The sequence below is a fragment of the Acipenser ruthenus genome, chromosome 1 (genome assembly GCF_902713425.1).
Source record: "Acipenser ruthenus chromosome 1, fAciRut3.2 maternal haplotype, whole genome shotgun sequence".
NCBI lineage: Eukaryota > Metazoa > Chordata > Actinopteri > Acipenseriformes > Acipenseridae > Acipenser > Acipenser ruthenus.
In genome coordinates, this window is record NC_081189.1 from 26023662 (window position 1) to 26039029 (window position 15368).

The 15368-nt window shown below is 43.4% G+C and overlaps 1 protein-coding gene across 1 annotated transcript; it reads right to left on the minus strand.

Annotated features, from left to right (window-relative positions):
* Positions 1–8181: 8181 nt before the first annotated feature.
* Positions 8182–13957, minus strand: LOC131736918 (uncharacterized). The gene is made up of 2 exons (XM_059022668.1): positions 12269–13957; positions 8182–8490 (listed from the first exon to the last, which is right to left on the minus strand). Exons 1-2 carry the CDS (start codon positions 13254–13256, stop codon positions 8480–8482), a joined length of 999 nt encoding a protein of 332 aa, XP_058878651.1. The 5' UTR covers positions 13257–13957; the 3' UTR covers positions 8182–8479.
* Positions 13958–15368: the final 1411 nt, after the last annotated feature.

Below are 15368 nucleotides of genomic sequence, written 5' to 3' on the forward strand. Positions count from 1 at the left end.
ATAAAATAAAAGTACATAATGACGTGGTATAATCTGTGAAAAAGCTTAGTCCTGAATAAACCAATGTATCATTTGGAAACTTGAAAGCTTATTTTCAGTTTCAGCCTTAGTTGAAAAACCATTGTTGTGTTAACTTCAGTCCTGGATTTGTAAAGCATTCTATTTAGTCAGCTTACCGTGCTGTCTGCTGCCAAGATCTTGCCCGATAATAAGGGTTTTATTGCGATTAGAAACTGATAAACAGAGCCTTTGATTGTGATTAATTAGTACAGTATTTCCCTTAACCCAGATCTGACCGAGACCCATGTTTTTGTACAGAGATCAGTGGGCAGGGTACTAGCAATAGAAATTGAATCATGCAATCCTGTTGATCATGTGTTCTGTTACATAAGCAGCCCCAGTGGAGGTGTCCCGTATAGCACATTTTATGTGTATGGTGTATGGTAACCCTTGGTGAGATAAAAAAGACTAGAATTAGTCTTGTGTTCCGGTATTATTAGATGTGGCAGAGCAGGGCTCTGCCCTTAGAAATACTGGCAGGGAAGGAGTTAAATTCTCCTCCCTGCCCAGGTTGATTGTGTCAGGTGGGAGCAATCGGTTAATTAATTATCCAATTAAGGACCCAGCCACCTGGCATAAAAGGAGGCCTCAGCCTCCCATTTGGGGGAGAGTTCCAGAAGGAGAGGAAGTAACTGTTTGTCTGTGTGTGCTGTTTTGTAAGTTTTGAAAAACAGTGAAGGCAACGCCCAGCCTGGAAACTTTATTTGTAAGTTTTGTTTTGTGTTTATTTTGTGTTTGAAACCTTTTTGTTTGGCCCTTGTGCCTGTTTATTTTGTATTTTTGTTTATTAAAAAGCTTTATTTTGAACTTTAAAACTGTCTCTGAGTCTCAAACCTCTGTCATCCTGCCACAGTCACATTTTTTGATTTGTCAGTTTTTTGGTTAAGTAAATAGAAAACTGCAAAGCAGGATGTAATTCAATATGTTAACGTAACATTTTTCAGCAGGTTTCATTTTATGAAGCAACATGAGTTAATTCTATAAGGTGATGCAACACTTTTGGCCAGAGCTGTAGAGGAGTATCTATACAGCAACGGTATCAAAGGAGAGCCAACACAGATTCAGAAAAGGGGGCTTCTGTTTGACAAACTTCTAGACTTCTTTGAAGAAGTCACTGTAACGATGGACATAAAAAGAGCCTGCGACATCATATACTTGGACTTCCAAAAAGTCTTTGACAAAGTGACACATCAAAGACAAATTCTGCAACTGCAATCTGTGAGTAGTACAGTACACGCAAGGGGATAGAAAACTAGATAAAACACAGGAAGCAGAGAGTACTTGTAAGAGGGGAAACCTAACTGTGTAAATGTACTCAGTGGGCTGCTGTAAGTCTCATTCCTTGGACCATTGATGTTTCTTATCTACACGCCTGACACGCCTATAGCCACCCAGGAATAACTGGGCAGAAATGTGGCAAATGAAATTCAATGTCAACATATCGGTCACATAAATGTAAGATCCAAATACCAAATGGGGGGTGTGACAGGGAGAGAAGGAATTGGAGCTGTAAGTCTACCTCCCCACCAGAAAGGGCACTATGTCTGGGTAGTGGTACGCTTTTCCAGACAGCCCGATTCGATGGCAAGTCGGAACCAGAAGTCGGAACATTTTTAAGAAAGAACGTAGCTGCAGTGTTCGTCTTCGCCCTCCCGAGTCAGCGCAGGGGTGGTAGCGGTGAGCTGAGCCTAAAAATAATTGGCCATTTCCAAATTGGGGTGAAAATAATAAAAATAATTGGCAACGACTAAATTTATACATAATAAATAAAAACATTTCAAGCAGCATCAATTCAAATTCCAAAAGACAATTAAAACAGAAAACTAAAGCTGCTTTAAACTAGTTGGTCGGAAATACTATTTTTTTATATATATATATAGAATTATTACATCACTGTGGAAAGGCTTACTGGAAATTTTCAAAGTAAAATGTTATGTAATACATCTCAATGGCCAAATGTTTCACTGGGCAAGGCAAACATTTCCTTTTAGAAAACCATGAATGTCTAACATTAGATAAAATAAAAGTACATAATGCCATGGTATCCCGTTTGTGAAAACATGTGCCGTTTATATTCAGGTGCGTAAATTGATCAATAATTCAATTACTAGGTGCTCAACAGGGCAAACATAGGGAAGCGGGTGGAGAAGCCAACATAACGTGATACAAATCAATTATCAAAAAGTGTCAGACAACACAAAGCATGCACTAATCAAATCATAAAATAATTTTATAAAAATAATAACATACAAATAAATTTGAACAGGACATTTTTGACCCTGTTACACTCATATATTGTATATGGTCCCTGACACTCAAGCTTATGAAAGCAGTCCTTTATTATAAACATCACATCCAATCAGGTTCCGAGTTTAAATTATCCACAGGCAGATGCCCTCTTAAATGAATGGCACTTTAGAAATAGGAAACTCGGTTTGAACTGTACCTTAAATTTCAAGCAGCGTCATTTCAAATTCCAAAAGAGAATTAAAACAGAAAACTAAAGCTGCTTTAAACTAGTTGGTCGGAAATACTATTTATTTTTTTATAGAAGTATTAAATCACTGTGGAAAGGCTTACTGGAAATTTTCAAAGTAAAATGTTATGTAATACATCTCTGACCAAATGTTTCACTGGGCAAGGCAAACATTTCCTTTTAGAAAACCAAGAATGTCTACCATTACATAAAATAAAAGTACATAATGCCATGGTATAATGTGAAAAAGCTTAGTCCTGAATAAACCAATGTATCATTTGGAAACTTGAAAGCTTATTTTCAGTTTCAGCCTTAGTTGAAAAACAATTGTTGTGTTAACTTCAGTCCTGGATTTGTAAAGCATTCTATTTTGTCAGTTTACCGTGCTGTCTGCTGCCAAGATCTTGCCCGATAATAAGGGTTTTATTGCGATTAGAAACTGATAAACAGAGCCTTTGATTGTGATTAATTAGTACTGTATTTCCCTTAACCCAGATCTGACCCAGACTCATGTTTTTGTATGGAGATCAGTGGGCAGGGTACCAGCAATAGAAATTGAATCATGCAATCCTGTTGATCATGTGTTCTGTTACATAAGCAGCCCCAGTGGAGGTGTCCCGTATAGCACATTTTATGTGTATGGTGTATAGTAACCCTTGGTGAGATTAAAAAAAAAAAAAAAAAAGACTAGAATTAGTCTTGTGTTCTGGTATTATTAGATAACACCGTGTAACAATTTTTTTTTTTTTTTGGTTCCTGGGTAGTAAGTGTTATTTCCTAATTGCTTATGCCTCAAAAGTATAGAAAATGGCTATTATTCCCCACAAACTTTGCTTTTGTGACCAGGACAGTGATATTTTGAAATTTACCTATTTTCCAGAACATTCCAGATAGATTTTCTTAGCAGACGCTGAGTCAGTGCTGAGTAAACTTGGAGTAACTTCTAGAACTTTCTAGAACTTTCCAGTAATATAAATAGTAGTATAAATACAGGGGCCTTAAGCCCACCAGTTCAGTTTAGTTCCAGCTGCCTAAGTGGATACATATCTGCATTTTTCTGAGATGACATCAAGAGGCTGCAAGCATCCGGCAGACGCATTTTGCTATGTCTGCGGCCAATTTATCAAGACAAGAGTGAAAAAGTACTCCGTGGAAGCATCTGCTAAGATGTGTGAGGCCTACAAGGCATATTTCGGCATGCCTGTCGGGGATCAAGACAAACCCTGGGCACCTCATGTCACCTGCGAGCACTAAAAAAAACTCTGGAAGGTAAGATGGACAATTGTTGCTTGGAATTTTATGTTATAAAATTTGTTAAAATTTTTAAAATTGTAAAAAATTTTAATTTTAAAATATTTTACAATTTTCAATGTTATTGAAAAAATATATCATATATGAAAAATGTTGCGAGAATCTCTTACACATTAGTCATGGGTGAAATAAATGTATTTTTGTAGGATGGTAGAGAGGGGAAAAGAGAGCCATGAAGTTCGCTATCCCAAGAATTTGGCGGGAACCCACTGACCACTCAAGCAACTGCTACTTCTGCATGGTGGACCCTTCCAAGCGGACCGATTTCTCTGTGGGAGGGAACAACGTCAAGTGGGAGCCACTGGTGGACCCCCGGAAGGTGCTGATGCCACCACTGCACATCAAATTGGGCCTTATGAAACAATTTGTCAGAGCTCTAGATAAGGAGTCGGCAGCCTTCAAGTACCTTCAAGACTTCTTCCCTAAGCTGTCTGAGGCAAAGGTCAAAGCCGGTGTCTTCGTCGGACCACAGATAAAGAAGATCCTGGAGTGCAATGAATTCCCCAAGAAGCTCACTAGTAAGGAGAAAGCGGCTTGGAACAGCTTTGTCGCAGTGGTTCGGGGCTTCCTGGGTAATCACAAGGCTGAAAACTATGTGGAGCTGGTTGAGACTCTGGTGAAGAACTACTGCACAATGGGCTGTAGGATGTCCCTCAAAGTCCATGTCCTTGATGCTCATCTTGATAAATTCAAGGAGAACATGGGAGCGTACTCGGAGGAGCAAGGCGAGCGCTTCCACCAGGATATACTGGACTTTGAACGCCGCTACCAAGGACAGTATAACGAGAACATGATGGGAGACTACATTTGGGGGCTGATTCGTGAAAGTGATTTACAGTATAATCGTAAATTTCGAAAAACTACTCACTTCTAAATCTTTTGTAGTCATTTTTGTATTACTTTAGTATAAATACATGTTAATTTGGATTCATATGTTGTTTTTTTCTGACTTTATGTGAACGAAAAGACACAAATTCGCCCGTTTTCTCATTGGAAATAGGTAAATTTCAAAATATCACTGTCCTGGTCACAAAAGCAAAGGGGAATAATAGCCATTTTCTATACTTTTGAGGCATAAGCAATTAGGAAATAACACTTACTACCCAGGAACAAAAATTGTGTTACATAGTGTAATCTAAGATCGCCTGAAAACAAAGATGGTGATACCTGTGAAACCAAAACACATTGATATATTTACACAGTAAATATCTATTCTTGAAGGCGTCTACAGCTATGGCCAACATTTTTACATCACCTAGAATTGTTGGATTGAGACATAATTAAAAAAAAAAACGATATGAACATAATTTAGATATTTTATTTAACATAATGTAATCAAACCAACTACAAAATTATATCACAAAGGTCTACCGGAAAGACATAAGAGTAGTACAGTATTTCATGTAGATTTTGAAATGTCACATTTTTCGATTTGTCAGTTTTTTGGTTAAGTAAATAGAAAACTGCAAAGCAGGATGTAATTCAATATGTTAACGTAACATTTTTCAGCAGGTTTCATTTTATGAAGCAACATGAGTTAATTCTATAAGGTGATGCAACACTTTTGGCCAGAGCTGTAGAGGAGTATCTATACAGCAACGGTATCAAAGGAGAGCCAACACAGATTCAGAAAAGGGGGCTTCTGTTTGACAAACTTCTAGACTTCTTTGAAGAAGTCACTGTAACGATGGACATAAAAAGAGCCTGCGACATCATATACTTGGACTTCCAAAAAGTCTTTGACAAAGTGACACATCAAAGACAAATTCTGCAACTGCAATCTGTGAGTAGTACAGTACACGCAAGGGGATAGAAAACTAGATAAAACACAAGAAGCAGAGAGTACTTGTAAGAGGGGAAACCTAACTGTGTAAATGTACTCAGTGGGCTGCTGTAAGTCTCATTCCTTGGACCATTGATGTTTCTTATCTACACGCCTGACACGCCTATAGCCACCCAGGAATAACTGGGCAGAAATGTGGCAAATGAAATTCAATGTCAACATATCGGTCACATAAATGTAAGATCCAAATACCAAATGGGGGGTGTGACAGGGAGAGAAGGAATTGGAGCTGTAAGTCTACCTCCCCACCAGAAAGGGCACTATGTCTGGGTAGTGGTACGCTTTTCCAGAGACGGCCCGATTCGATGGCAAGTCGGAACCAGAAGTCGGCCATTTCTGAGAAAGAACGTAGCTGCAGTGTTCGTCTTCGCCCTCCCGAGTCAGCGCAGGGGTGGTAGCGGTGAGCTGAGCCTAAAAATAATTGTCCATTTCCAAATTGGGGTAAAAATAATAAAAATAATTGGTAACGACTAAATTTATACATAATAAATAAAAACATTTCAAGCAGCGTCAATTCAAATTCCAAAAGACAATTAAAACAGAAAACTAAAGCTGCTTTAAACTAGTTGGTCGGAAATACTATTTTTATATATATATATATATAGAATTATTACATCACTGTGGAAAGGCTTACTGAAATTTTCAAAGTAAAATGTTATGTAATACATCTCAATGGCCAAATGTTTCACTGGGCAAGGCAAACATTTCATTTTAGAAGACCATGAATGTCTAACATTAGATAAAATAAAAGTACATAATGACGTGGTATAATCTGTGAAAAAGCTTAGTCCTGAATAAACCAATGTATCATTTGGAAACTTGAAAGCTTATTTTCAGTTTCAGCCTTAGTTGAAAAACAATTGTTGTGTTAACTTCAGTCCTGGATTTGTAAAGCATTCTATTTAGTCAGCTTACCGTGCTGTTTGCTGCCAAGATCTTGCCCGATAATAAGGGTTTTATTGCGATTAGAAACTGATAAACAGAGCCTTTGATTGTGATTAATTAGTACAGTATTTCCCTTAACCCAGATCTGACCCAGGCTCATGTTTTTGTATGGAGATCAGTGGGCAGGGCACACACAATAGAAATTGAATCATGCAATCCTGTTGATCATGTGTTCTGTTACATAAGCAGCCCCAGTGGAGGTGTCCCGTATAGCACATTTTATGTGTATGGTGTATGGTAACCCTTGGTGAGATAAATAAAAAAGACTAGAATTAGTCTTGTGTTTCGGTATTATTAGATAATCTAAGATCGCCTGAAAACAAAGATGATGATACTGGTGAAACCAAAACACATTGATATATTTACACAGTAAATATCTATTCTTTGAAGGCTTCTACAGCTATGGCCAACATTTTTACATCACCTAGAATTGTTGGATTGAGACATAATTAAAAATAAAAACCGATATGAACATAATTTAGATATTTTATTTAACATAATGTAATCAAACAAACTACAAAAATATAACACAAAGGTCTACCGGAAAGACATAACAGTAGTACAGTATTTCATGTAGATTTTGAAATGTCACATTTTTCGATTTGTCAGTTTTTTGGTTAAGTAAATAGAAAACTGCAAAGCAGGATGTAATTCAATATGTTAACGTAACATTTTTCAGCAGGTTTCATTTTATGAAGCAACATGAGTTAATTCTATAAGGTGATGCAACACTTTTGGCCAGAGCTGTAGAAGAGTATCTATACAGCAACGGTATCAAAGGAGAGCCAACACAGATTCAGAAAAGGGGGCTTCTGTTTGACAAACTTCTAGACTTCTTTGAAGAAGTCACTGTAACGATGGACATAAAAAGAGCCTGCGACATCATATACTTGGACTTCCAAAAAGTCTTTGACAAAGTGACACATCAAAGACAAATTCTGCAACTGCAATCTGTGAGTAGTACAGTACACGCAAGGGGATAGAAAACTAGATAAAACACAGGAAGCAGAGAGTACTTGTAAGAGGGGAAACCTAACTGTGTAAATGTACTCAGTGGGCTGCTGTAAGTCTCATTCCTTGGACCACTGATGTTTCTTATCTACACACCTGACACGCCTATAGCCACCCAGGAATAACTGGGCAGAAATGTGGCAAATGAAATTCAATGTCAACATATCGGTCACATAAATGTAAGATCCAAATACCAAATGGGGGGTGTGACAGGGAGAGAAGGAATTGGAGCTGTAAGTCTACCTCCCCACCAGAAAGGGCACTATGTCTGGGTAGTGGTACGCTTTTCCAGAGAAGGCCCGATTCGATGGCAAGTCGGAACCAGAAGTCGGCCATTTTTGAGAAAGAACGTAGCTGCAGTGTTCGTCTTCGCCCTCCCGAGTCAGCGCAGGGGTGGTAGCGGTGAGCTGAGCCTAAAAATAATTGTCCATTTCCAAATTGGGGTGAAAATAATAAAAATAATTGGCAACGACTAAATTTATACATAATAAATAAAAACATTTCAAGCAGCGTGTGATCAGGTGCAGTGGTGCAGTAAATAAATCCAGTCCACACAATCCTTTTCTCCCAAAAACAGTCTGTGGACTTTAATAATAATAAAAATAATAACAATGAACACAAAATAAGTCCACCCCTTTACCAGCGATGGTATTGGGGGGTACACGGCAGCTTTTCCAAAAATAAACAACAACGGGACTTTGTCCGTCCCCGCGTTCTCTGTGCGCGCAGTGCTCTCGCTCCAGAGAAGCGTGGTGCCGTGAGTGGTGCGGTGCTGTGCTGTGCTGTGCTGTGCAGTGCAAGGACGTGCTCTTTATAAACCGCCGGTCCGCGGCTCACTCCTCCTCTGCAACACAAAACACACGTAAACCAAAATCATAAAAACAATACAGGCTCCGGCCGTTTGCCTTTCATTATCAGCGCAAGGGGAGGTTTTGACATAGCTGCTTCCCCTTTGTACCCAGCAAACTCCTCCCTGCAGCCCACGCGTCGCCATGATTTCTCCAATAGAGGGCTGCCCCGCAGCTGACTGCAATGGAATCGTCCTGAGTACTTGCAGCTACGCGCCCCTCCTAATATGGTCACCTTCCGGTTTCCACCTACCATCGAGGTGGCAGATCTAGGAGGCAGCTTACCTTCCCCCTTACACAGCGCCCTTTCTAATCGGGAGGGAGATTTGCAGCATCGATCCTTTCTCTCTTTATCACATATCTCACCCCTCAGAGTGATGCCGAAGGAACACTCGGCCAACACTACATTCCCCAATGGTCCCCCCTCCCTTGAAAAAAAATCTGCATTTTGATGCTCCTTACCCGCACGATGTTTCACTGTATAGTGGAAGGGTTGCAGCGCCAGATACCACCGAGTTATCCGAGCGTTATTGTCCTTCATCGTGTGTAACCACCTTAAAGGAGCATGATCAGTGACAAGCGAGAAAGAACGCCCCAACAAGTAATAGCGAAGAGCATGAGTAGCCCATTTGATGGCTAAACATTCCTTCTCAATGACGGAGTAGTTAATTTCCCTAGGAGCCATTTTTTTGCTCAAATAAATGATAGGGTGTTCCACTCCGTCAACTTGTTGGGACAGGACCGCCCCCAGACCAATGTGGGAGGCATCAGTCTGAAGGATGAACTCTTTGCTGAAATCTGGTGAAATCAGAGCGGGAGCTTGACAGAGTCGCTTCTTAATCATATCAAATGCTTCCTGACACTGCCCTGTCCATTTAACTAATTTTGGAGCAGCCTTTCGGGTGAGATCGACCAGGGGGTTGACTATGGTGGCATACTCGGGGATAAAACGGCGATAATAGCCGGCTAACCCCAGTAGTGATCTCACCTGTGACTTGGTTCTCGGGATTGCCGTCTCCACCAGCGCCTGGACTTTGGAGGCGATAGGCTTTACCCGGCCATTACCCATAATATAGCCAAGATACTGGGTCTCCTGTTTGCCAAATGCACACTTGCCCAGCTTGGCTGTTAGCCCAGCCCCCCTTAGAGACTGTAGGACGGCTGAAAGCCTAATAATATGCTCCTTCCAGGTGGAGCTAAAAATCACTACATCATCGATGTATGCGGCTGCGTACTGATGATGAGGAGCTAAGACCTGGTCCATCAGTCTCTGAAAGGTGGCGGGAGCTCCATGCAACCCGAAGGGCATGGTCCGGAAATGGAACAAGCCATCTGGGGTAGAGAAAGCAGTTTTCTCTTTTGAGCTCTGAGTGAGTGGAATCTGCCAGTACCCCTTCGTCAGATCCAAAGTCGAAATTAACCGCGCCTTACCCAGTCGGTCGAGGAGCTCGTCCACTCGGGGCATTGGATATGCATCAAACTTAGAGATGGCATTGACCTTCCGGAAATCCACACAGAACCGAGTGGAGCCGTCCTTTTTGCCCACCATCACGATAGGACTGCACCACTCGCTCCGGGAAGGCTCAATGACTCCAAGCCTGAGCATATCCTCCACCTCCTCGTGAACGGGACCCCTGCGACTCTCCGGGATCCGGTACGGTCTCTCTCGGACCCTGACACCTGGCGGAGTAATAATAGCATGAGAAATAACATTAGTCCTGCCGGGCAAATCAGAAAAAACATCACTAAACCTTTCCACCAACTGGAAGAGCTCACGTTTCTGATCCAGAAGTAACTGTTCTCCCATCGGAATGTTAGTTGCAGCTAATGGATTGACAGTGGGACCAAAATCCTCTTCTAAACTGTCACCAGCTATAAACAGGGCCTCCCTTTCATTCCAGGGTTTTAGCAAGTTAATGTGATAAATTTCTGTCTTATTTCGGCGATTGGGTTGTCTAATTTCATAATTCACATTACCAATTCCCCGTATCACCTCATATGGCCCCTGCCATTTAGCATACAACTTAGACTCTGATGAAGGAAGTAGCAGCAGTACTTTATCACCTGGCCGAAAAGTCCGAATTCTTGCTTGTTTGTTGTACTGCTGCTCTTGGCGATGCTGAGCTAGTTTTAGGTTTTCTTGTGCCAAACGACCAACCAATTCCAGGCGGTCTCTTAACAGGATTACGTATTTGACTATGTTTTTGGAAGTTTTTGTTTGCTCCTCCCACCCTTCTTTCACAAGATCCAGAATTCCCCGTGGTTGCCTCCCATACAGCAGCTCAAAGGGAGAGAACCCGGTCGAACTCTGAGGCACCTCTCTCACTGCAAACATCAGGTAGGGGAGGAGTTTAGCCCAATGTTTCTGCTCTTGGGTGACAAACCGCTTCAGCATCTGTTTTAAAGTCTGATTAAAACGTTCCACCAAACCGTCCGTCTGCGGGTGATAAACAGAGGTTCGAATGGACTTAATTTGCAACAATTTATACAATTCTTTCAAACACTGTGACATGAAGTTCGTTCCGTGATCAGTGAGGATTTCTTTTGGAATCCCTACTCTCGTTATAATCTGTACTAACTCTCGAGCAACTGCTGCGGCACTAGTGGATCTCAATGGTACTGCCTCTGGATATCTGGTCGCGTAGTCCACCACTACCAAAATGTGCGTGTATCCAGAGTCAGACTGGCTCAAGGGACCCACTATGTCCATAGCAATGCGTTCAAAGGGAACTGAGATCAGGGGCAGTGGGACCAGCGGGGCCGGGCGAACCCGCCCCGGCGCTACTTGCTGGCATTCCGGACACCCCGCTACATATCGCGTCACCTCACTATAGACTCCCATCCAATAAAATCGAGCCAATATTCGTTCCCGAGTCTTATCGCTACCTAAATGGCCTGAACATGGGACATCGTGAGCCAACCGCATGATCTCACGTCGAAAAGACTGAGGAACGAGTAATTGTGTTACAATCTGGCTTGTGCTCGTGGCTTGGGATACCCTATACAGCAAATGCCCGACAATAATGTGGTGAGGATATGTAAGCGGCCGGTTATCCTCTACATCCTTCCCCTCGATAGACCGAACCTGCCCCCAGATGTGTGCCAGCGAAGGATCATTCTTTTGTTCCAACGCTAGGTCCACATCTCGGTCCCAGAACTTCGGGATATCGAGCGGAGCTACAGTAGCTTCAGCACTGGGGGCCCCAGTAACCTGCCCCCGCAGGTCACACTGAGTCCCAATCCCCTTTCCCTTACATTTAACAGACTCTGAAGTTTCCCCCACCAAACCCCAGCCTTGTCTTATTGACATTCCTTCCCATTTTTCAACCCTTCGCTCTTTTTTTGTTTTTTTCGGGCGAAATCGGGAATAGAACAAATCAGCTTGCAGCGGGAATATTTTCCCAATAGTTTCCCCCGCTGCTCCCATGGTCTTACCGGAGACTGGCGTTACCGTTTTATTAATCATTGTTTCAAAATATGGTCAGTCTCGACCTAAAATAACTGGATATGGCAACTTTGCAGCCACTGCCACTATTACGCGGCGGGTATGACATCCAATCGTCACATCTAATTTAGTGAGGGGGTAGTCCTTGTTATCCCCGTGAATACAGGAAATGACCACGACCCCGCGTGACCACCAAGGTACCCCCGCCAACAGAGCTTCTTCAATTAAAGTCTGCCCACATCCTGAGTCCACTAACGCGTGGGTACTCACATCACCAACCCGTACATCAACAATGCAAGGCCCCTCCCAATCATTACCCCTGGACTTACCTGGTGCTGTTGGTAGGTAATGGGAGGCCGCACCACATTCCATCGCCGCCGGACAATTCCGCGCAAGGTGGCCGACCTCATGGCACCGGTAACACGTGGGGTGAAAGGGCGCCCACGGAGCTTGTATGTCCCGCTGCCGGTTCGGCAGTGGGGAGGGGTTCTCTGTTCTCACCCCGCTGGGGGTCGACCTCGCCCTCCATTGGGGTGGAGGAAGGCCGCCCGTGGGGTGTCGATGAGAAGTAGCCCCGTGGGGGGAGGGGGTGAAGTGCTGTGGGGGTCCTGTCCTCGGAGTCGGTCCTGTCCGGGGTCGGTTGGAGGGAGGAGCGGGGGTAACGACCACGGGAGCTGATGCCAAGGCATCCTCATACCCCTCAGCCAATCGGACTGCTGCCTCTAGCGTGGTGGGTCGATGCCTGGTGACCCAGTTCTGGGTGTCCGGCCCCAGCACCTTCACGAACTGCTCTACGGCAATCAGCTCGGTGATTTTTTCTGCATCGTTGGTGCCGGGGCAGAGCCACCGGGTCACATGATCCACAAGTTGCTGGGCCACCACGCGGGGTCGCAGTCCTGGGGGGCGCTGGTACTCCCGGAACCGGCGGCGGTGTGTCTCCTCTGTGATGTCCAGCCGCTGGAGAATGGCCTGCTTCACCTGGTCGTACACCAGGGCTTGCTCATGTGTCAAGGCTTGGTAGGCTGCCTGGGCCTCTCCGATCAAATTGGGGCCCAACTGGGTAGCCCACCACTCCCGAGGCCACTGAGCTGCTGTTGCCTGCCTTTCAAAGGCAACTAAGTAAGCCTCAGGGTCATCCTCCAGCGACATCTTCACTACCCTTACCCTTGGTAGGGGTACTGCTGGTTGAACCACCGGTTCCCTCCCCCGATTGGCCTCCAGGAACAAGCCATGCATCCTTTCCATCATGGCCGTCAATGATTCCTGATGCCTCCGCTCCTGCGCCTCCAACAGCGCTGCCAATGCGGTTGGGTCCATTTATAATCCCTCTTCTTGACACCAAGTGTGATCAGGTGCAGTGGTGCAGTAAATAAATCCAGTCCACACAATCCTTTTCTCCCAAAAACAGTCTGTGGACTTTAATAATAATAAAAATAATAACAATGAACACAAAATAAGTCCACCCCTTTACCAGCGATGGTATTGGGGGGTACACGGCAGCTTTTCCAAAAATAAACAACAACGGGACTTTGTCCGTCCCCGCGTTCTCTGTGCGCGCAGTGCTCTCGCTCCAGAGAAGCGTGGTGCCGTGAGTGGTGCGGTGCTGTGCTGTGCTGTGCTGTGCAGTGCAAGGACGTGCTCTTTATAAACCGCCGGTCCGCGGCTCACTCCTCCTCTGCAACACAAAACACACGTAAACCAAAATCATAAAAACAATACAGGCTCCGGCCGTTTGCCTTTCATTATCAGCGCAAGGGGAGGTTTTGACATAGCTGCTTCCCCTTTGTACCCAGCAAACTCCTCCCTGCAGCCCACGCGTCGCCATGATTTCTCCAATAGAGGGCTGCCCCGCAGCTGACTGCAATGGAATCGTCCTGAGTACTTGCAGCTACGCGCCCCTCCTAATATGGTCACCTTCCGGTTTCCACCTACCATCGAGGTGGCAGATCTAGGAGGCAGCTTACCTTCCCCCTTACACAGCGCCCTTTCTAATCGGGAGGGAGATTTGCAGCATCGATCCTTTCTCTCTTTATCACACAGCGTCAATTCAAATTCCAAAAGACAATTAAAACAGAAAACTAAAGCTGCTTTAAACTAGTTGGTCGTAAATACTATTTTTTTATATATATATATAGAATTATTACATCACTGTGGAAAGGCTTACTGGAAATTTTCAAAGTAAAATGTTATGTAATACATCTCAATGGCCAAATGTTTCACTGGGCAAGGCAAACATTTCATTTTAGAAGACCATGAATGTCTAACATTAGATAAAATAAAAGTACATAATGCCATGGTATAATCTGTGAAAAAGCTTAGTCCTGAATACACCAATGTATCATTTGGAAACTTGAAAGCTTATTTTCAGTTTCAGCTTTAGTTGAAAAACAATTGTTGTGTTTACTTCAGTCCTGGATTTGTAAAGCATTCTATTTAGTCAGCTTACCGTGCTGTCAGCTGCCAAGATCTTGCCCGATAATAAGGGTTTTATTGCAATTAGAAACTGATAAACAGAGCCTTTGATTGTGATTAATTAGTACAGTATTTCCCTTAACCCAGATCTGACCGAGACCCATGTTTTTGTACGGAGATCAGTGGGCAGGGCACACGCAATAGAAATTGAATCATGCAATCCTGTTGATCATGTGTTCTGTTACATAAGCAGCCCCAGTGGAGGTGTCCCATATAGCACATTTTATGTGTATGGTGTATGGTAACCCTTGGTGAGATAAAAATAGACTAGAATTAGTCTTGTGTTTCGGTATTATTAGATAATCTAAGATCTGGGCAGAAATGTGACAAATGAAATTTAATGTCAACATATCGGTCACATAAATGTAAGATCCAAATACCAAATGGGGGGTGTGACAGGGAGAGAAGGAATTGGAGGTGTAAGTCTACTTCCACACCAGAAAGGACACTGTGTCTGGGTAGTGGTACGCTTTTCCAGAGACGACCCGACTCGATGGCAAGTCAGAACCAGAAGTCGGCCATTTCTGAGAAAGAATGTAGCTGCAGCACGGTTAAACAACTGTGATCAGCTGCGGGGTACACAGCGATTGGATAATGTGTGGTGCCGGGCTGGTCATAGGAAGGAGTTGGGCAGTTCAAAGGGGGCACAGCTACGTGAGTACAGCCCCTTACACTGAACGTGTTAACAAGCCGGAGTACTGTTTTGTTTTGTTTGTCTGTTGTGTATTGCAGAGGATTAGGAGCCAGGGAGCCGCTGCCAAGGAGCCAGAACAAACACCCAGAGCATTGTGATCACCGCACAGCACCACAGCCATGGACACAGAGCACTTTCCATGCACAAAGAGCAGATTATAATTATTGTGTATTTGTTTTTGTTTGGGATTGAAAACCCGCCGAATAACCCCCGATACCATCGCTGGTAGAGAGGCGGATTTATTATTTATTTATTGTGAATAA

Excerpts from the sequence above, each read along its gene's own strand:
- LOC131736918 (XM_059022668.1), bottom strand. The coding sequence starts at position 13,256 with ATGGACCCAACCGCATTGGCAGCGCTGTTGGAGGCGCAGGAGCGGAGG.